At 42.4% G+C, this 23,767-nt stretch overlaps 1 protein-coding gene across 11 annotated transcripts in view; it reads left to right on the forward strand.

Moving 5' to 3' along the window:
• The window catches only part of fbrsl1 (fibrosin-like 1), a 273,826-nt gene that overhangs the window by 154,562 nt on the left and 95,497 nt on the right, over positions 1–23,767 (forward strand). For 9 of the 11 annotated variants that reach the window (XM_063488923.1, XM_063488927.1, XM_063488918.1 and 6 more), the window contains exon 5: positions 18,091–18,120. The exons of the other annotated variants lie outside the window; for them this stretch is intronic. In XM_063488923.1, coding sequence (XP_063344993.1) covers positions 18,091–18,120 — 30 coding nt within the window. The remainder of the gene's footprint in view (positions 1–18,090; positions 18,121–23,767) is intronic. 11 annotated transcript variants of the gene reach the window in all.

The following is a 23,767-nucleotide window of genomic DNA, read 5'->3' on the forward strand; positions in this document are numbered from 1 at the left end:
GAAAGCAATGAGGTGAGAAATCTGATTTTTATTTCAAATGAAAACTGTTAGAAAAAAGCTTTATTCTTTCTCATTCTTTAACAGTTTTTTATCAGCCAGTTATTCAGACATTTTCAACTAGAAGGTGCATAAGCATCTAACACACACACATACACTCATGTACATCTTTCACTGACGTATGGCAAGTTCTGATCTGTATCTCCCACACAACCTTCCCCAGAGAATTGATTAAAATCAGAGAGAGAGAGAGAGAGAGAGAGAGAGAGAGAGACAGGCCTTGAACATCACTGCTTATGTGTGAACAAACAAAAAGCTGCCAGTAATTGGATTCACATTGAGGGAGGTATTTAAAACAGTCTGATAACTAATGCAAGCTGCCAGCTATTGCATGACATTTTATGATCCAGTTGCCTTTACTGGTCTAGTTGTGCTCCAGCGGAACATAGTTATGTTGAGCAGTTTCCTTTCCACCTTGGAGAATACAACATTCAGGAAAGGTTTCAATCTGAAAAAACTCAAAGATCTTTTCCCTCTGTTTCCTCAACATTTCCTGCTTTTGGCGCGTTTAAATGTGCCATTAATTCACTCTGTTTAAGGTCTGTGTCCACAAACTGTATTAAAGTGCTGAAAGCACCCATGACCTCATTTTCAGAGTGCTTTTCTGAAGTGCTTATTGTTGCTAGGTTACAAAAGACTATCATCCCCAAACTCAATTACCTATAGTGATGATATCGTAAGTCCCGCCTCTTACTGGTTTTGATTTGTCATTAACAGACAAGTTATTTCCAAGTGAGAGGGCCAGGAGCGCGGCAGAAGAAAAAAAATCTGTGGGCATTTTTGCTCCAAGGACTTTGAGCGCTGTCAACGCTGAGATTCATAAGATTTATATGGAAAATAGCTGCTGGGAGCACCAAAAGCACTGCCTGTGAACACAGCCTCCTGGAAAGCTACAAGATGTTTTTTTGCAGTACATTTTGGATGAAAGGGTACTTCCTCTCTTTGATATTTGACATGTTTAAATGCAACTTAAAGAAAAATAGACGCTGCAGGAGGCTGACATATGGGAGTGTAATCCAAGCGGGCCAAATACCACAAGTTACAGATAATTAAACCGGTGAAGGGCTGATTAGAGGCAATAAGACAAGAAATTAGAGAATCATGGCCAGACAGAGCATATCTGATTGTTTACATACCTTGAACTAAGAGAGAGAGAAAGAAGAAGTTAGGGAGAGAAGTGACTGCCATTTTATGTCGAGCTTTGAGGTGAGCAAGATAGAGATCAACTCCAGATGGCTGCAGTCAGAGGGCCCCGGGCTGCAGGGACACCATTGCCTCACAATCCATCGCTCACCCAGACACAGACACTCCATTACGCTGGTTCTGAACCGGAATTAAATCCCATCTCAAACCTGATTGTCTTTCAACCTCTGCTCCATTGTGTTGACATTGGCCTCTGCAGGCTGAGGAGGCAGATACCTTAAGACTTGGGGCTGAATCATGGCTCAGCCTGCATGGTCATAGAGGAAAAAGCCAAGTTATTCAAAAGTGAGCTAAGAGGTAGATGACTGTACAAGACCCTGAAAGGTTCCTGGCTGCTTTGAGTGTATTTGAACAATAGCTGCAGCATGGTGGACACTCACAATCAGCTCTGACATGTTGAGTAACGTTCTGTTTATATGAGTTATATGAGTCTTAACTGAACTTGGCTACACATTATACCACTGTCTGTTTAATTTTATTGAGGTTGTGTGAGTTCTAGCAATACTTGCACTTTATGTTGGTTGATCAAAGGAAAAGAGAGTTCAGCCTGGTATCTCTCGAATGATTGCGGCTGTTTGATAGCTAGCATCTGTAACTCGTGACTGGGATAATAGTTTCGGTTGTGGAACAGCAAGACATCCAAATACTGTTACACAATCATAACGATCACATTTATATAGTCTATTAGACTGATTAAAAACATTAATTCTTTTTTTCTTTTTTTTGGTAGACACAACTTCATCAACTGCTCTTTAGCATGGCACTGACAAGTACTAATACTTGTTATATGTTACCCTAGTTTCATTGGGATTTTTAAGATACTCCCAGTGTATGAATGCATTTGTCCACATTTACTGTGTTGTAACACAGTTGCTGACTAACATGGTATAGAGCCATGTCTTAAATGGTTATCTGGAGGAAAATAAGCATTTTCTTCACTCCTGCGATTAAACCTGTAGATCAAAGTGAAACTTTTTAGTGACTTGTAATGCTGATTATTCATGAAAATGTAAAGTTAAAGAAAGTAAACAAACATATTCATTAACAGACCTGAAATGACTCAGTGCTGCATCTGGTGGATAAAATAAGCTACAGTATTGTTGCAATGCAACGTTTCCCAGAAGCCCACCGGCTGAACTGGATGATGCTTGTAATTTTCCAAATTGGACAATCGAAGATGTTTTAATCATGTAATTGCTTAGATTCTTCTGAGACTTAATTTGAGAGTTGAGACATTTGGTCAGAAAATCAAGATAACATGTGGCAAATAACTACATTCACACATCAGGAATGTAGTGAATGTACCAGCAATTCTGCTGTGTATGGATTTTTGGGAGTTTCTCTCTCGAGTTGCAAAAAAAGGAGGAGAATGTTTAAATCAAGTGCACGATCTGGGTTAGTAGCACTAAAAAGAAGAACGTCATATTTTTTGCGTCAGATACTGAAATGAACTGACTGCGCCTGTGATTGCGCTCACACTATTGTGCTATTGTCGCGTTCAGTAAATCTTTCCGTATGTATATTGCTTCTAGAATAGCGAACCAGTATTTGTCTTTAAACCCATTAAACCATTACTTTATATTCGATTATTTATTTTTCATTCAGAATGAGAAAAAAAATCATCCAACAATTCCAGATGTGCGCCTGATTTCGATAATGCGTGGATTACAGTGTAACGATAATAAGGCTGCAGCACATTGCTTCGATGGGTTTGCCTGAACTCACCACATCCTATACTAGACAGACACACAGACTGATAAATATTTATGCTTCTGATTATTCTGTGTGCATTATTAATTGTACGAAAATATCCCTCCAAGAGGATCTCATTAGGGTAGGAAATAAGTCAAAGCTAATAAAGCTCATAGTTGAAAAAGCACTTTTGAACATCATTCCCTATTTCCTCTCTTTATTTCGCCTGTGCTGAAGTTCATAAAATGCACTGTAAACGCATTCATTAGAATTAGTATTTCCTCAAACTGAGTTGACTGGAGAAATTGTGTGTGATTAAATATTAGCTTGAATATAATTAGCATTTATTAGCAAACTCTGCTATGGCAGATAATGAAAATCTTAATGAAATGCTTTGTTGAATTATGTGTCGGGGGTGGGGGTGTCGGAGGTTGATTTTTTTATATATTTTTGGTTCCCCGCACACTTAGAGTCAGCATGCCTGAGCTCATAGTACAACATACATTTTTTATATTAAGTGATAATGTAGACAGCTGCTGTAATTGTAACATCCGACTAGTGGGCCCCTTCGCTGAGACAGTGTTTTGAATCTGTCTGCTCTGTACAGCAACCTACAGTTAGTTTAATAGGCTCCTCAGTCTGGTAGAGCTATTACCAAATCCAACACAGACCATTAGGCTGCACGGGCTTAATTGCACATTAATTGGATAATTAGTCCTGCACTTTGTTTTTCTCTCATTTTCTCAAATCTTCTCCCTCATTTTGGCAAGCACTCGGTCATTTTGTAAATTTCCCTTTTGTCATTACGGTTTTCGGCGCAATGAGAAAATGCAGTTGTTGATGCCATCGTCACGTGACTGACAATTTGCCGTGTGGAGCACTCACTCCACAGGGGGGTGTGGAAGCCAAGGTTTAGAGGGTCGAGGGAGCGCTAGGCTGTCTTCCTCCATGTTGACCCACAATGCACGCTGTGTTTGCATCTCCGCCTTCACAGAAACCAGGAAGAGGCATGCATTGTTAAATAGGCAACAACTCTCTAGGTCCACAAGGTGCATTATTTATGAACGTTTAAAAGAGATTTTATTCATCCCTTCCTCACATTTCTATTCCATTATTGTTTGTGCTCCAGGCATGAGTCTCAGCACTCTCAGATTGCTGCCATTAAATCCAGGGATCCATCGGATGGAGTTATCAAAGTAAATGTTTGGCACATTTGATAGCGTTTGAAATATCCTCCTGTTATAAAGCTCTCCGGGGAGAAAGAGGGACAGGTCTTTCATGCAAATAGCCGGTTTTCTGATATCACATGCTGTCTAAATATCCACACTTATCTCAGCGCTGTCAACAAATACACAGAGCACTTGCTTGATGTTCGGCTGGATGGGAAACGAAGAAAAGGCGCTCATCAGGCCAGACAGCACGTAATGAAATCATTATCTTAAATTTGCAAGCAATCAATCTAGCGAGTTCAAGGTGATTTTACTGACCAAATGGTAAACATGTGGATGGCAGATACTTAGAAAGCCAAAAATGTGGATGACGACATGTAAATTGATCTATTAATTTTGTAATTCAAAGCATATGAATGCAATTTTGCATTCGATTAGATGGCTGGTGTGTTTTACTGTAAAATGACTTTGGGGAACAGGGAGGAAATGAGTAAGAAAAACAAAGGTAGTGATGAACTGTGAGCTGCTCTGCCTTAATGAGCACAGCACCGGCGTCCTCTGCCAGACCCTGATAGGTCTCCTGATTAGACAAGTTAAAGCTCTGTCCTTTATTATTCCCACAAGAAGCAGCACTTGCTTTTGTCTCTGCACTAATAATAGCCATAAAGTGTGATCATTCCAAAGTGTTAAAACGCTCCCCATAAACATCGGTCTGTTTTCGTTTTGTTTATTATTCATCTCGTCCAATTACCATTCTAAAGGGGGAGTGTTTCTTGCCAGGCGCTGAGGGAATAGCAGATTAAAAGGCAATGAGGAAACATCTGTGTCTTTGCTTTGCCACAAATCTGCATCTCATTCCTACCGCTGGCATTCAGATAGACAGCGCCTACAATGCAGGGAAAAAAGTAAAAACGCCAAGGTGCATAGGGCTAGCGAATAGAGAGAAGGGTTACCATAGAAACACATACCTCACATGGGTTTATGGGCTGCATCCTATCACATGCTATCAGGAATTAGCATAAATCTTCTGGCAGCGAGGGCGGTGGTTAAGGTGCATCTCAGCAGTGAATGACAATGTGTTGATCCCCACATATCTGGAGAGATGCATTCAGCCTCTTTAAATCAAGAGGAAAATGGCATCAGATTTAGCTTGTGACAATAGAAAGATGGAGAGTGCCTCTAATGCATTTCCTTTCATGAGCCTGTGTGCAAACACATATTGAAAATCGGAAAGAAGATGCCGGCTGCTTTTCCTTTATATTCATGCCATTGTGGATGTGAATGATTGCGAAATCAGAAACTTATTGGAAAGCATAATACGGCACAGAGACTTGTATTTATCCCCCATAATCTTTGACTTGGTGTCATCGTGCTTATTCCGTACAGTCATGGTGCGGCTGCCTGCACAGAGCCAAGGCTCGCACCGAGAATTGTGTCAGAGCTCAGTGGTACATCAGTGCAATTTCCACAAATGGCACCTTTCCCCAAGCTCCCATCCTCTCGACCTCTGGCACTGAGTGACGACGCTGAGAGCATTATCAGATGTGTTTGAGCAGCTCCCGTCAGCACGACCCCGGTGGGCGGTACAGATATCGAGTGACCTTTTCTGCATGGCTCCCTGATATTAACGCAAGCTCCCCGCCTTATTACCATGGGAACATTTCACAGAGTATTAGACTTAATAAATGACTTTTTTTCCTCGGCTTCCATCTCTCCTCCTCCTTCACCATTTTTCTCTCCATCCTCTGCTCCTGCTCCCCTCATCCTTCCTGCTCCTGAGCCGATAACCCGACCTCCCCAGGGGCCCGGCCTCCATAATCGCGTCAGTTCATGGCCCTCTTATTCCGCAGAATTGCTTAATTGGTATGTGTTCTACATAACTGTTGGAGTATTAGACTCACAAATGAAGGTTAGAACCTCAGTGCTTGTAATCGACTGAAAGAAATTGATTTGTGCTCAGCTGCCCTTCTGGGACGAGACTTTATGGTTCTCTGAAGAAATGAAGCTTTTATAATTGTGTGTTCTTTCCCCCCTCTTCTCTCCTCTGGTCTCTCTCTTTTTCTCATTTCCTCCCTGCTAACTGCTTTGTTGACATTCATCAAAAGGCAAGATGCCAGCAGCTTAAAGGTGATATATCTGTCGTCCGTGTTACTGTGCATTGTGCGTACGTGACATAAAAGTGCTAAATGTGTGCTGTTTCTGATCGTGGTTTAAATACTTTGTCAGTGAATACGTGATCGTGCAGAAGGCGTGAAGCGTCGTCATGCAGCATAAAAACTCATCACTGATCTTGCTGGGTTGTGTGATACTCTAAGATTTCAGATAAATAGCTTAGTTTAAGTGATTATGAGTTTATTATGATCATGACTTTGTGGCTGAGTAGCCAGAGTGGCCAGCAGGGTGCCGTGCATGAAATGCAATATAATGCTTATCAAATAAGGACACCATTTAGATTTTAGTCCAAAAGTGAACAAACACACAGTAAAAACGAAGGCCTGATTCTGCATTAAAAAGGGAACTGGCAGACAATGAAACAGCCAAAGTAACTGTGGAAACTGTGTGGCAAAAGAAAAAGAGACAAATTGTCGGAGGGGCCACAGGAGTCAACCATCCCAAGTTACTCAGAGCAGGACCTAGCAGCTTATTATTAGTTGCCAGTGTCTGTGTTCTGTGTAATGCATCACAGCTCCCTCTGACTTAGGTGACCGTAGATTATTTCTGCCTGTTTTCCAGGTCGGCAGGCTCAGATGTGCTCGGTGCAGAGGTTTGCTCAATGCAAAATCACATTTCACGCTTGTGCTAATGTCACCCGGCAAGTGAAGAGGAGTGAGAACTGGCAGGTGGTGTTTACAAATGAGAACAGCCCGAACCACAAGCCACCCTGACACCAAATGCTGATTTGATTATGGAGTGGTATGTAAGAGTATATGAATGTATGTAGCAGACCAGGTGGTACATTAAAAGTAGATTAAGTGAAACAGATGAGTGTCACATGTTTTTTTTGTTTGTTTGTTTGTTTTGTTTTGTTTTGGGTTTTTTTTTGGGGGGGGGGGGGGGGGGGGGGGGGGGGGGAATCTGTTTTGTCCAAATGGATGTCTCATCCTGGAGCTTGATGAAGGATTTTAAAAACAAGGTGGTGGTTTGAGGGAAAGACGGAGTGTGTTTACTTGCTTTCGAATTATATTTAAAAGAGGAGACCATGTTTGTTGCTTATTCTTCTTTGGGCTCATTCTTCCTTGTGAAGATGTTCTCTCTTTAGTGTTTTAGGTGATTCCTTCCCTTTAGGTGCTATCTGTTTGTACTGAGATAATTTCTGAGCTGAAAATGAGCACATTCACCAGCGCAGTACTTTGATGTATCTGCCCCTCAGTGACGTAAATTGCTCTTGAGTGCTTATAGCGTTTCATTATTACAGTAGGTTCGTATTAAGAACTGCAGTTCTTTGAAATTATAAATCTTCCAGAACTTTTCAGTTTGCTTCTAAAAAAAATGATGTTTTTAATATATTAGCTACCTCAAGAAAGTCACTTGTGATTTACCATCTAACAAACTAAGAGGCAGAGGTTGTCACTGTCAGATCTTTTCTACAATTACTAATCTGCACACAACAGGAGCAGTTCCAGACTGTACACCTACACCAAGGTTTAAAGTTTCCCCTACATCAAGGATGAATAGAGTCCCCCGATCCAACAGGACAGCTGCAGCTGGACATTTTTAAGCCCCTCCTCTGGTAAAACATTAAATGTGCATCCATCCATAACTTTGTAAGTAATCCTGCTTACATACAGACAAACAGACAAAGCAAAGAAATCATAGACAAATCACAGAACCTCGACAAAACTCTGATATTTCGCTGGTTTCTTCATCTTAAAGCTCATTGAAATCTACCATGAGGCTGCCAGAGAGGAAGGAAGAGCGTAGCTCTTTCATGTATCTGCACCAAAACAAGGTTTATGGGCTTGACACCGTTTCCACAGGATGTAACCCAACAAGCACATCATTTTATCACTGGAAAGCACTGCAATCAAGAAAACCATATTTTTCCTACTAATACCACAGTTCTGATATAGTCAGATCTAACCGACAGGATCTGCAAAGCTGAACAGCTCCCCTGCACACCCCCACTCCCACCCCCCAAGTTTGCTTGCCTGAGGGTGGCGCCCACAGGCGTGCTGTTGCTTTTCTGGCCTATGGGTAACTTTGATTGGACTGGAGCTGCATTTCTGTAGCTGTTGGCATGAAAGCTCTGCAGTTGGCTGAGGTTGTTTTTTATTTATTTATATACAGAGGCTTCAACTTGTAGAAACAACGCCATTTGAACTAATATTCATTTCTATTTGAGCTCTCAAAAGCAAAGAGGATGAGGCAAGTCGGAACAAATCAGAAAAGTACTTTTTGCTGTGGTTTATTTTATAGTCTGGAAAATAAAGACTTCTATCCTGGATTTTCTTGTGTAACATATCCATAACATAATGTGTCGTTGCTCTTCTCAGCGTAATCTTTTGACGGCACAGTAGCTGATTGTGAACCTGGATGACCCATAATTCTAACTATATGTGTACAGTTCTTATTCTACAAATCTTGGTAATTGTTAGCAAATGCAAATTGAGCTTTGATGTCCTGTAGCAGCAGGCCCAATCCAATCCCCTAATCAACCGTGTGTGATTTAACAGTGCATCCTAAGCATTAGTATTCCAGAGCAGGATCCCTCTTGGATCCAGGCTAGGATTATCCAAGCTCTTAACATCTCAGCTAAGCTGGTTAACACCTGTTTTTATTGACATCTGAACACCATCTTCTTTGGTTTTAAAAGATCTCCCCTTGCTCTCACCAGCAGGTTAGTCACTCTTCTTCTTCTAGGCTACAGCCCACTTAAATGACCATTTTTCCCAGCACAAGTGTTGGTAGCAGGCCAGCAGCAGTACTGAAGAGATTAGAAGTTAAATCACAACATTAGCATTCTCACAAGCATTATAATTGCATTCCTTATTAGAAATACAGCTGCATTAAAGTGGGGTCACTTTGGTGTATGATATAAATAACATGACCAGAGCTAAGTCTTGTGAAGTCAGAGGAGTGCATTTTTTTTTTTCGAGTCCTAGTCTAGACATGAGCTACAATTTCAAGAATTCCCCATTTTACTGTACATTCTTGTTCAAATTCTTTAGAGTAATTTGACAGGGAAGAGGGGAAAACAGGCTCTCTTTACAAGTTTATTACTCTTAATATTTCCACTGGGGCCCATGTTTGCCCCAGTGTAACTGATGTAATATTCCATTCAGGCATTGATAAAGCCTGGGGGATTCTACTTAGCAGCGGCTGTAAAGTCCCAGAGAAATCCTCACACTCCCGTGTGAGCGCCTCTGTCTGTTTTGCCAAGGTCAGCAGGGGAAACTTTGAAGAATGTCCCAGGATTTGTCTAAATCATAAAGTATGGATCCTCTTAAGCATTGCAGGCATTAGAGCTGAGCCCTATCAATGATTCCATTAACCTAAATTCCAAACCAGGCTTCACAACATGACCACATTAACCTCACGGATTTTACCAAGCTCTTGATCCCTGGCTATTTAAAAAGACTGGAATGAATGGTCACTCACAATTGTCTGACTAGCAGCTACGTTTCCTGCGCCAGACAAGGAATTATCTCTAATATGACCCCATGTTTATCTTTGGCCACGTGTCCACACGTTTTGTGGTTGTTTTTCTCCAACCTTACAACTATAACAGAAACTGATTAGACAATAGCAGCGGTGCTGTGCGAGGATAAGGTATTTAGAGCTGACAAGGACAGAATCCCAAGCAGCTGATTTTTACCTTTCCTAGATGAACAATAATCATTTCAGGCTAACAGTGCAGGGGCAAGCAGAGAAGAGGAAGAAACAAATGTCTGCCTTCATTAGGACAAAGGGAGGGTGAGCAGAAGAGCGCCTGACAAGCCAGTAACGCCTCATTGTCCCTGATCTCAAGTTTCATAAATTTCCACGGCTCTCGTTAAAGGACATGTCGCTGCTGTCACCAGGCGCTAACTCGTTATCTCCTCAATGCCGTAAAACGCTGTAATTAACATTCAACAACTGTAACCGATCCAGCATTTCTCCTCTCTAGCCGCTAATTGCCACGCTATTGTGCTTGCACATAAGTGCCCCTTTTGTATGTGTGCTTGTGGGTACACATTGCTGCGGTTCATTTTTGATTGTAAATAGAGGTGAGAAAGCAGCTCGTCTGAGCTTGAAGTTGAACCGCGTTCTCTTTCCTTTCCTTGCGAGCGTTCTAATCATTAAGTTTATGCTTCAGTCAAAGATTTAGTGTTTCCCAGAAAATTTTCACAGACATCTGGACATTTTAAATGCCTTCTGTGCAAGAGTGAAATTCAGGCTTTGCCAGCAGATGCTTTTTTAGTAGACTCGTCATGGGCAACACAGCATGTATTTATTACTGTATTGGAGGACTATTGGTTGAAATCACAATTACTGTTATTACAAATTTCAAGGCAATGTCTGCTCTTGGTTGTGAGGATATGGAGTGCGCTATTATTTAAGGCAATTCATCATTCTCCTATTAGCCATGCATGAGTGACCCTGCTAAGTCATATTCTTCACTTCATCATATACAATCTTTTACGGCTGCTACACAAGATCACTCAGAGAGTGCTGACTGTTCTTAATGACATTGTTTTGCTTTCTAGGTTTCAGATTTTCATTCATAGCTTCTTGTAGGTCCCCAGCTGTTTGAGCTCTGTCTTAGACAGATTGGTATATGCTTTCCTTTCAGCCGCTCCTGTCTGAACTGACTGCGGCAGCCATCACAACAAGGCCTTATGAATAATTAGTCTAGGTCAACTGATACTCTCCAGCTCCAGACACCGATGTCATCTACTCTGCCAGCACCAGCCAAAAGCCAGATTAACTGTGTGCAGTTCTTCTCAATTGAGTCAGTTAAAGTTGATGCAGCTCTTGTTATTCAAAGGTAGCTGGCTAGATGTAAGTTGATACGGGGCAACCCTTGAGACCAAGCGTGGAACAGGAGAAGGGACGTCAAATTATTGGTGTCACGGGGGCCACTTTTAGAGGCTACTACGGTGGTCTGTCACAGATATACAATCACCTGGTGCTTTGTCTGTGCTGCTGGGCCTTGGTTTCATTCTCCGGGGATTATGGCGAATGCCAGGGTAAGATTTCCGAGAGCCAGGAAGGCCCCAGGGGGACAAACAAAACCAAATTGTTGCGTAGTGTTTCTTGTCCAGGTTTCGTGTTCAGGTCAGAGGAGAAGTAGTGCATGTGTCTGGGGATGGAGCGGTGCGTTCACAGAATAGGGCTAAAAGCTTCATTGTCAGACACACGGCGTACTCGTCTGTTATGCCGCGTCGTTTCATTTTTTCGAGAGGAAGTATCTCTTCAGGTTGTTATGACATCGAGTGCCTCCATAGCAGCATCAGAGCTTCTCGACAAAGTCTCTGTGACTCTTTTTGAGGATTAAGCAACTTTATTCCAAACGGTACCCTTTATTTTTGACTTTTAGGAAAGTCTTTTACCTTAATAGATCGTTCAGTAACCTGCTGCTGTGTGGTTACCAGTCTGGCTTTTTTTCATGTTTCTCCTCACATATCAAGTTTTTTCTGCTGTCCGAGGCTTGAAAACTAAACATGTATTTCACAGAACTAACTTTCAGTTTGTGTGTAGCTGTGGCTTAACCCCATATATAGATAACCTGCTCTTTTAGCAACTCATGGCACCCTTGTGGTTTCACATGTTTGCACAATAGGCACATAGGTTGTGGTTTTTCTCACATTTTTACAACGGCTCACCACCAACGAAACTGCTATAGCTGCAGAGCTTAAACTCTCACTGCCTGCTCGCCCTCCTTCCTGTTACATTTCTGTGAAAACGCCATCTTAAATTAAAAATTAATTAGTCATCAAACAGATGACATTTTAAGACAAGATTTTAAAATGCATCTGAACTGTGTTCACCTTGCTGCGAGAGCTTGGGAAGAAACAGGATATATTTTTGGCGAAATAATAAACATGTTGAGTTGTTTGCCTAGTGCTAAAATGCTCCATACTTCTCTTCATTAGAAACAAGCTTTAAACTCAGGCCATGGAAGAACCTGACCTTCTTTTTATATTAGTGCAGCTATTAGTGTAATAACCTTAGGCTCAATAAAGTATCAACGTCAGCTGATGTTGGTAAAGACATAAACACATGCCTTCAGCTAAAGTGCTAAATTGTGTACTTAATGCTCCTATTGGCTCTAATTTGACCTATAATATCAACAAGACCAGCTGAAGTCTTAAAATGTCTTGATTGGACATAGATCTGGAAAAAATTATCTCTGACTGTGATTAATTTTTCAGACAGCAACAATACTGACATGCTACTTGAGCAAAAAAAAAAGAAAAGAAAGAAAGTCCTTTCACAATCACCATGAACAAATGAGAATGAATTCTCCTCGAGGGTATGGGGGGAGAAGAAGATGGAAAGTATAAATGAGGCAAAGTGTCATCATATGGCATTTTTTTATTAGATTGTTAAAGATAGATCTAATTTTAATTTGGGCTAATGCGAGGAACACTATCAGCCATTGACCAAGGGTGTCTTATGACTTACTTGACGTACTTTCCTCAGCAGTCTTGTGCTTTTACTCTGAACTTAAATGCAGACACTGGGTCGTGCACAGGGACATGGTAATTTTAAGAGCTCTCGCACTCCCTGCTCAGTTCATGAACTTCAAAACCCCTCCTCTATCCTACAGTTCAGCTCCTGGAAGTAGTGCTATATTAGTATCTCCCAGAAAGCGTCGAGCAAGTCTGCTGCTTCTGTTTACAGCCTGTTCAATCACTCTGAGTACTAGTGGCATACTGATTTTCTTGGAAACACCAAATGCCACAGCCCATCCTGGCTTCTCGCTAGTAAGGTATTTATCATATGAAAATTTGGAACTGTCTGACTCGCGCGTTTTACTAGCCTTGTCCTGGAGCTGGGACTGATAAAATGTTGTAATATATGTACTGCAGTCAAAATGGAACATAAAAGTATCCCTGAATACTGTGAGATTTACACTCTGTCACAGGGAAGCGGTTACTTTTATGACGCTGTTGCACTGAACAGAACTTTTGTAAAAATGGGTCATTTGTTTTTTATTTGTTTTGCTTTTTTGTTTTTTGTTGTGTGCTTCAAGTAAGAGTCTAGATTAAAAAAAAAAGCGACTCAAGTGTTGGTTTATTTTTTAGCATATGTAGTGTACTGTCACCTCATATTGTGTATTTTATAACTCTATATAGTTCCAGTCTGTGTGTCTATGTGTGTGTGTGTCCTGTTCTTATGTGTATCCACTGGTGACCTCAAACCTTAGCCCAGGCTAAGAGCTGGTTTTCTGCCAGTTTTTCTGCAAGGCTACGAGAAAATTATCTGAGCTGTGTGGTTGCTCGTGGCACCCTAATGTAACATTAAGCAGGTTGACCAAGCTCATGCAAGATTGATGTCTTTAAGGCTGAGCTTTGCATCTGTGACACTGACAGTAGGCCCTCGATCCCAAGGTCATAGGTCACATGACATCTTCATTACGTGACATAGATGCAGCCCATTCACCTAGTTTTCACAGACTGGAGGTTTCTAAAATATCTAGTGCATCTATTTAGAACTGCACGTTTACAGTGTTTGCTACCAACGTTATTAAAGTTAACATCACATTTATATAACAGACAACTTGTTGGGCACCGAATGTCAGCAGGCTTTTAATCATGTCGCCTCTGTCCTCGGCTCTTTCAGGTTGCGCTCTTTTTCCAGTCTCTGTCTTCCTGTGACTTGTCTATTTACCCAACATCTCCCTCAGCAATGAGGAGCATTTGCTCATCAGCCATATTTAAAGTGCACACAGGATTAACTCAGCTGAAGACTTAACGCACATGCACAGTCACCCCATGCTCCGTTTGCTGTTTCCAGGCCGCAGATCGGCAAACGGCTCTGTTAGGCTTTCCTCTCTCTCATTCGGTGTCGCTCTGGGCTACCCAGGCCTCTACCTCCTCCTCCCTCGTCCTCATTTCGCCTGAATTAATTGAGTTCTCATTTTTGCGGGAAAGCTCACAGGAGAGCTGTGTGAGAAGAGAGAGAGGAGTCATAGAAAGAATAAGATAGACACAGGAAGATCAGTGGTAGTAGCCTAGAGGGCATAACTCTCCCAGAGGTAGGCAGTCACCACTTCCTGGGGGATGAAGGAGTCCCTCCACAGTGACTTATATCTTTATCCTCTCAGCACTCATCGCTCAGCGCTTATGGGAAACGACCCGTAGGCTAGTGGTAAGGGTCAGGCAGATGGGCCACTTCAACCCTTCTGACTCAAGGGAGATTTCCACCTAATTTAAGCTCTTTGTGTCTGTGACATTAAAAGAAAGGCAGGTTAAATGGTTTCTGATGAAATAATAAAAAATACAGGTGTGTGTGTGTGTGTGTGTGTGTGTGTGTGTGTGTGTGTGTGTGTGTGTGTGTGTGTGTGTGTGTGTGTGTGTGTGTGTCTATAAGATATACCTGGATTTTTATTATCATCATATAGTCAAGCTGTAATCCTGTAGGTCTTCTAGATACAAACAGACAAACTGGTAATGGCTAAATAACCGAACATAGTAGTGGTGGACAGAAGAAGCTCAAAAAGATGTGGAGGGTGAAGGCAACAGTGGTCCCCGTGGTAATCGGAGCATTTGGGCGGGTGACCCCCAAACTGGGTGAGTGGCTCCAGCAGATCCCAGGAATTATATCCTAGATCTCTGTCCAGAGGTGCATTTCTAGGACCAGCAAAGATACTGCACTCCCAGGCCTCTGACAGAGGACCTGAGCTTGAAGGATAAATACCACCTGCAGGGCGAATGGGGAACTGAACATAGCAAGCTCACAAACAACCACATTAACAGAAACAGAAACCAAATGAGAAAAATCTGCTGTAGCATAAGTGAATGTAAATTTTAAAAGGTAACATCCTAAGCAAACATTGAAAATTCTGCAGAGGTTAGCATGATATGCAGTGTTTCCACAAAATAAAAAGTGCGTAAAGCACCAAATATGTGACCCAACACATGTTACTAGTATAGAAGTGACGCCCAAGCATGACTTTACAGTGTATTTGTGCCTTTTCTTGTACTTGTTACAAATACTCAGAATGGGAATAGCAGACGTGATATGCTCTCATTAACTCCAAACCATTGCAACTTCTTCCTTTGCAATATTCTTACATGGACTGACAACTTTTTCGAATGTCTTAGGTTGCTCTAAGTTGAGATAAACACTTGTCGAGCTGTTACAGCCAATCGCCCGCCTCTATTCCTCAATGTCACTGCCTTAGCACTCAATAATTCAAAGCTTGGTGGTAATGAGCTCCCCGTAGGCCCTGTCCCCAAGGAGCCTCCCCACTGTGCCTCCACTGTAATGTAGTTATATCTCATGTCAGCCTTCAAATCAATTACATTTCTATCTGATGGCTATGTAATTGCGCCTGATTGAGTTTTTGGCACGCCAGCCAAGTGTGTGGCTCCCAAACTCAAGCCAGTCAAAACAGGAAGCTTCATCAAATGAAACTGTATTTCATCCTGATTGAGGCTGCTCGCATGATAAGCACAGCTGTAATTATGATAATAATAACAATAGCAATCTGTGTTTTCTCATCTTTGTTGTTTTTTTCCCCCTTGCTCTCCAGATGATTTTTTTGCCCCAAGGACAACGAGCAGTGTTTACTTTACTCAAGATGCAAAGCCTGATTTGATTGTTGGTAGCATGCGCAATTTAGTAGATTAAATGCAAAACATAATGCTTTTGTATAAATCTAAGTGTGTTTGAGTTTCACTTTGTTATAATGCAGCAGGAATTTTCTGCTGGACTACACACCCACACAGTCCCTAGTGATTTCTGCATGTTGGTTAGATATTAATGTCAGATATACAAGTGTGGAACTGCCAGCGGAGATCTGCTGGCTTAGTGCTGCATAATGCCAAGAAATGAGAAGTCGACTTTTGTCTGGAGCAACTAACTGACGGTGAGCTCGTTCTATTGACCCAGACTGGATGGATTGACAGATGACTGGATCGTCAGCAGACAAATGACAGAAGATGAATGGATAGATGAAAGTAAACACGGATGGATGGATGGATGGATGGATGGATGGATGGATGGATGGATGGATGGATGGATGGATGGATGGATGGATAATGGGTGGAGGGATGAATGAATGAAAGAAAGCATGAATGGACATACAGATGGATGGCAGGTTGAATGAGTAGACAAATGTACTCATGGATGGATGGACGACTGGACATTCAGATGGATAGGTGGATCAACAAAATACATGCCTGGGTGGACGGAGGAATTCTCTAATGGAGTGGTATTGAGATAGATGAGAGGGAGGATGCTGTGGTTAGGTGCATCAGCAACTAAATAGTGATGAATTGTGGTCGCTGTCAGCAGCACTAAGTATAACAGACATAGTAAAGCAGCCTGGCTCATCCATAATCAGCAGACCCAGATGATTGTCTTCGTGCCAGAAGAGAACTTCTCTGGAAAGAACGCACAAAGAGTATCTACCAATCTGTCTTTTTATCCTCACTTCATCATCCCTTTACTTTATATATACCCGCTTACTCTTGGTGCTCTTGCCCTTTAAATGTCTTCATTTATATTATTATCTTGTCATTTCTCTTTTTAAGGCCTTGCAGCTCTCCTTCTTTCTTGCTGTCTGTCTGTCTGTCTGTCTCACTCGCCCCAGCACCGTCTTTTGTGTTAACAGCCTTCTCTTTTTTTGCAGTGGGGGAGCCACTGGGTGCACATCTACAATCTTGCCTTTCATTTCATGGCTTCTGGAAATGGATGTTTTACTGCCTTCATTAAGGCATGCAGCAGTCAGCGCTGTGTTTTCCCTCTGAAGTTTAGCTCCATGAACCTCACCATTAGAGGACATTATGGCCCCAGATTTCAGGGCACAGTGGAACACTGTATAATTTGATTAGTGTTATTAATCAAGTGGAATACCGCTCCTTTCGCCCCCATCTCACTAACCGCCCCCCACTCCCAGCCGCAGCCCCCTCCTTTTTGCCATTTTACTTCTGCGTTCAAACCCGTCAGATGTTCTCTTCCCTCTTCCTCCTCCCCTTATTCATACACTTCTCTATCACCTGCACAACACACATGCACTGAAATTGACAAAAGGCCGTACACCTTCCCTTTTAAAAACAGTGATTTACCACTTGCCCCCCCTCCAACCAGACCCTCTTCCCCAGCCTACACTGAGTTCTACCCCCCCCCCCCCCCCCTTTACCCAGGACATAAATCAATTGAGATGAAAGTTCCATAATTGTGCTTGCTGGGAGGGATTTGAGCAAAATTGCACTATGAATTTTTTAAAGGGAATTTTTACTAGCTGTTCAGCAAGACTTGGGCGGCGAAGGAAGGTGAGGCCATGAGGATTTATGGGCCTGGATTCTTCATTACTGAAGTAATTTTCCTGCAAATGATAGTGCAGCACCCTGGAGGGGGGAGTGCTGCCCGCCAGGGAGAGTACAAACCTGCTTAATCTCTCGTGGAGAGAGCAGCTCAGAGCACTAATATCATCTGTAAGGGACTGGGGCTCCATTTGTTCACATCTAAGCCACAGCCAGTGAATTTGTGATTCATATTAATTGATTGCTCAGATTTGTTCCAAGAGTAGCTACAAGTTGATTTCATTACCAAGACGAGTTTTTGTTAAAACTGCTGGGAAACGCGCTTTTGAAGATGAACTGTTTTCATAAAATGTGTGTCTTTCTGTGGTTGAGTCACTGGTGTCTTTCTGAGTGTATATCCATCCTCATGCCGATGAAGACCTGCTTTGCTAAGCTGTTGTGTTGTTGCTTTAGCACAGGTCCACCTTTCTCTCTGCATTTGGCCTTCCCTCCCTCCTCATTTTAACCTTTCTCAGTCCAACATGGCTGACGCTCTGTCTCCATCTCTTTAGGTGCAGCATGCAGCAGTGGCCCTCCTCAAGGTTAGTGCGTCCATGATGCCAGGTCTCATTCTGTATACTGCCTGCTGTCCATTCAATTTTACAGCTCAGTAGCTTGAGAAGCAGGGGGGGCTAAATCTGCTGCAAGAAGGAGAAAGAGAGGGAGGGGAGGAGGAAGGGAGAAACCAAATTATTGTGCACCCTGTCACCAAGTGAAGTGTATCTCATTCCAGGCACACTAACAACTCAAGACAATTAGTCACTTCTCGCTAGGCTAGACCTGAGACTCACTTGATGGTCAAAAAGAGACAGGGCATAGAGGACCCTCTACTATGGCTAAGCACTGCAGCTGCATTCAGTGGAAAGGGCAGCAAGTTAGAGATAAATTGAGCTTGCTGCAGCATTTGTTTCAGCACTGAGAAAGAATTAAATTAGAGGAACATGGTTCCGGGATAAGTCATAAAGATCTGTACAAAGAACTGCACCCTAAAAATGTCTCTGATCCGCAGTAATCTATATCAGTGGCATCCATCTGGGCTTTTCTGGGCCATTCTGTAGGATAAACTTAGTAATGTCAGTTACATACCACCTTCACTCCATCTAAGGTAGTTTGAGGCCAAAGATGAGGCCTGCCACCACATGCTCCTGAACAAAAGTGAAGCATGACTAAGGTGGGTGGTGCGTGGAAGATCAGCAAGTGGAATGAGAGAAAAGTTTGTCCTGGGCCCTCTGGAGAGATGCAGCGTGACCAATTGAGGTGAAGGGGATGAATGAGGCCATTCACTGGGCCTAATGAAAGAGCTCCTGCTGGGTCTTGAATGTGGGTGGGCCCATCTGCACCACATAGGCGTGCTCAAACCAGTGACCTCGAAAATTACCCAGGAAAGCACTTTGGGACAGTCACCCCAGCAACAGGCCGAGGTCTGCATGGTAACCAGGCGCTTCAATCAGCGCCTGGCAGCTTCTTGAACAGCGCGAGTTTTCCTTCTGTTCTGAAAGAAGTCCGTGTGAAATCAACTCCAAGGGACATCCTCCGTTTCTTTTTAAAGGGGAGATGCCAGTGATTGTCCCATGTGAAAACGTTTCTGCGAGGTGTGGAATGCAGCCCTCAGGAGTTTTCCTTTTAAGACACAAAGCACTGTTTGTCTTAGCTACATATGTATATGTGCCGCCTGAGTGTTTGTGCAGTTCTGTACACAGTATTTAATTAGGCTTCCTCAAATGCACAGTAACAGGTTTTGCGAGGCTTTGAAACAGTTCTGATTACAAAGATATAGATCAGGAAAAGCGATTCCCTCAAGACTCCTGGGAGTGGACATTAAGTTTACAAAGCATCTTTAAGTATCTGGTTCATGGGGCTTTATCTGTCTTATTTGGTTTAATATATTCAGTCTTGATGAGCCAAAGGCATGCAGGTCATTGAAGTTCCATTCCTGTCTCCGTTTCCTCATGGAACTTTTGAAATGACAATCCGCCCCTGCATGCATCTGCCACGTCAAAAAGTAATGAGATTGTGCTGCTGGAAATATCACTACAAAGCATCAGGCCTGCACTTGGGTCTGACTGCACCTTCAAACAGCGCTGCCTGCCAGCTCGCCTGCCTCGCCTGCCTGCTGCAAAAGAAATGAACAAAAACAATCAGAATCAGAGACAGAGAAACGGCAAGGGAAGCTCCCCATGCTGAGACAAACGAACACGCCAGGGCCTTTCATCCTGAGAGTGATTAGCCATCCGAACCGTTTTAAAATCCTGCTTTGAGTGTGTTCCTCAAACGAAAGAGCTCCATTGAGGAGTGGTAGTGAGATGTTTCTGGCTGGGAAGCGCCAGTGATCTAGCCTCTAATTGTGGCGTCGCTGACAAGGCTGGTGTGGCTGGGAGCTTTTTAAGCGAGGCTTTTTGCTACGCTCTTGTTCCCTTCCTGTCAGATCCGCCACCAAAGGCACCAGGAAACAAAAGGGCCCCTCAGATTCTGCTCTTACATCCATCTGCCTATCGCTTTGTGCATAAATACAGACCTAATTTAACACATTAATAGTCCCTGATGCTAGCTTAATGTGACCAAAACTACATTATTTCCTGTAAATGCGTTGTCTGGTTACAGATGCAAATGTAAGTTGGTTTTCACACTGTAATTCCTGTCTAATTCTTGTTTTTGTAGCTTTCATGTTTTCCGTGTTATTACTGATCGAATTCTGAGCTTCAAAGACGATACTGACACATTGGCAATAGTTTAGTTCTGCAGTATAGAAGGAACAAAGACGTGTTCAAGGTCTTTGAGCAGCATTCAGCAGAGCTGGTAGGAGCTTATTTGGCATAGAAAACTTTTCGTATTCTCGATAGTCTTCAGAAGTCAGATTGTCAAAGGTTTGAGGTATGGCAGAGAAGCAGTTTGACAAATGAAAGAAACAGTGATGCTAGGAAGAGAACACAAGGGGAGCGTGGGTTAGGGAAAAAAATAGGAAAGGATTTAAACCCCAGCTCATAAAAATCAGTATTATAACAACATTAATTGATGCTGCTGAGTACCATATGTGACGCCATATGGAATAGCTGCCCCAGAGGCCTGCTATAATAGACAGCCTGCAGTGGTGCACACAACTTGGCACATTTACAAACAAGGGACGTCCCATTAATATCAACCACACAGACTGAGCAAGAGACAGTGAGAGAGGGAGTGAGAGGGCATAGGAGGGAGGGAGGGAGGGAGGGGTGGAGAAAATAAGCAGAGGGAACCGATTTAATTCATGTTTTATTTGGTTGCCATCTTTAGACCTTTTGTTTTTGCTCATCTCATGTTATCTTTTTTTTTTTTTCAAATGAAGACATGTATTATATGTATATATAAATATGTATGTTCAAACCCAGCCTCTCTAATCTCACTGCTCCTTAATTACAGTAATAAATTGCCCCTCCCTTTTGGGTTGATCACATCACCCTCTGTCCGCCCAACTGCCACTCCCACCGCAGATGCCCAGTGTTCCTTTCATCATACACACACAGACACACACATTAGCAGATGAGGTGATTTATGGCACCTCGACAAAGGTAGCATTAGAAATCTCTGTTTAACCTCCAATCTTGAAGCAGCTGTTATTTACTGCTGGCTTAAGATGAGTTTCCGGTCCTTGTTGCTCACAGCACTGATCCCGACATAGATTGTTTATGTAAGTAAGTAAGTAAGTAAGTAAAATTTATTTATATAGCACATTTCACAGATAAAAATCACAAAGTGCTTCACAATAAGATCAGACACACAAGTTAAAATTAATTAAAAGCCCGTTTGTATAAAAATGTCTTCAGCTGCTTTTTAAAGGAGTCAGTAGAGTCTAGACAGCGTACAGACAACGGCAGGGAGTTCCACAGCCTAGGTGCCAGTGCCTGAAAAGCCCGATCCCCACGTGTTTTAAACCTAGTACGTGGGACCACCAGTAGCCTCTGACCTGAAGACCTAAGTGCTCGGGATGAAGTATGAGGTTTCAACAGGTCAGAGATATACTGGGGAGCTTCACCGTGCAGAGCTCTAAAAGTTACAACTAAAATTTTAAAATGAACCCTAAAATTTACTGGCAACCAATGAAGATAAGCCAAAACTGGAGTAATGTGAGACCTCTTGTTTATACCAGTTAAAAGTCTTGCCGCTGCATTCTGTACAGACTGAAGGCGATCCAGAGCAGATTTGTTGAGACACGTAAAAAGACCGTTACAATAATCCAAACGAGAAGAAATAAAAGCATGAATAATCATCTCAAGTTCTGTCTTTGACACTAGTAGTCTGAGTTTAGAAATGTTTCTTAAATGATAAAAACAGTTCCGGACAAGTTGTTTTGAGTGTTTCTCAAGAGACATTGAACTGTCAAATATAACACCTAAGTTTCTGAGACTCGACTGAAATGTAATGACAGTTAGAAATGCATTTAAAACAACAGTAATGAACAGAAAATTCATGTTGGAGTTTTGAGATTCGGGGCTTTTTATTTAGTTACCTGTTTTAGCGAAAATCTGCCAAGCGCAATTCATGCATTCATATATTTTCACAACTGAAAGTACACGACTAATCAGCCGATTCTTACTTTCTTGTTCTGCCAATAACTTTAGACATCACATTCTCCTAGTTTTCTAAATTATAATTTGATCACTTGTTAACCCAAAAAATGTCCAATTAACAAAGATATAAGACCAAAATCATCCCATTTAAATTGGCGAGAGTTAAAGATTAGCGAAAGATTAAGAAATTATTACTGCTAAATAACAGTTTTAGCACATGTAAAGCACAAAACAACGTAAATTACAAAATTACAACAAAACACTTGGGCAGTGAGGTGGCTAAAACTGCAGTTGAAGCTTTTATCCCACAAATCTGTGCAAATGTTCCTTGTGATATCATGTGATAGCATCATTACTCCTTTGTATGCCAGGGGCATCTGCAGACAGACATGTATCCAGCTTTATGGCCATGTATAGCCTGGATGCACATCCATCCTTTATACGCAAGGCTCTTCTGACTCTTCTGACATGCCCAGAGCAAGTAGGGAGAGAGAGAGATCCTTATGAAACTGAGTTGTCAGCCATTCTGTTGACTTTCATAGAATGTGAGGCGAAACAAGAATAGTGTACAGCTGTTTCCTCCCTGACACAGAGGGAGGCAGATGAAGAGCAAAAGAGGGGAAAAGAGAAAGAGGGAGGGAGGGAGGGAGGGAGGAAGAGAGAGCTCTCCGCTCTGTGATGTGCACTGATGTAGCTGGAGCTCTAGGTCAAACGCTGCCAGTGTTTTGTGTTCATCTTCGTCTCGTCTCCCCAGTGCTCCTCTAAATTATTCACAGCCTGAAGTGTGCAATGTGGCTGCCTCCTTCTTTCCTCTCTCCTCCTTCAGTCTAGATTGCTCTGTCTTACTTTTTTCTGTTTCCCTTTCTTTCTTTCTCATGTGACAGCTTGTTTCAAAATCCCCCCTCCCCAACCCGTCCCGCATCCACTCATCTACCATCACCCACCCATCTTTTATTAGTGACTCCATCTCTCGCACTTCTCCTTTCATCCTGGCTTTCTTGCTTGATTCTCCAGACTAGACTCAGTCATCCCTTTTTAGGTGGGTAGGCTGCCAGCTGTTAGTATCAACTCCTTAGTTGGTAGCTCCTGCTCTCACTCTACATCTTTTTGCCTCCCTCACATCGATCTCGTAGGATCTTGAATGCACTGGTCGGGTTGACAGCGAGTTCTCCCCCGTCTGATTTTCTTTGTGCTCGTTTTATCTGGGTGACTCATGAGAGAAAGTGCATGCTGAATCCTCAGACCAGTCTGTATCTCATATTAAACATGTGCCTGTTAATCATTAAGCTTTTAAGAGACTACCTGTCCTGTAAACAAGAAAGAAAGTAACCGAGGCAAAAAAGAAACATCAATGACATGGCAGGGTTAGGGTTACGCAGTTGTCATCCATCAGAGTTTTTAGTATTTGGTCCTTCATTGTGGAAAAATAACACTGTTTTAATTGGCTGGATTATCAGATTTTATCCATACTGCAAAAGCCCAAGGGCAATGCACACACAGTGCATCTGTCTGCAAGTGGGAGATTTTGTAACACATTATTATTGTGAGGTTAACAAGGAAGATGCAAGCACTGGTATCAGATCCTGTCTGGACAGCAGGGGTTGGAGGATGAAGTGTGCCCCTCGTGGCTACCTGAGGAGAGAGC

The sequence above is a fragment of the Pelmatolapia mariae genome, linkage group LG12, assembly GCF_036321145.2.
Source record: "Pelmatolapia mariae isolate MD_Pm_ZW linkage group LG12, Pm_UMD_F_2, whole genome shotgun sequence".
Classification (NCBI taxonomy): Eukaryota; Metazoa; Chordata; class Actinopteri; order Cichliformes; family Cichlidae; genus Pelmatolapia; species Pelmatolapia mariae.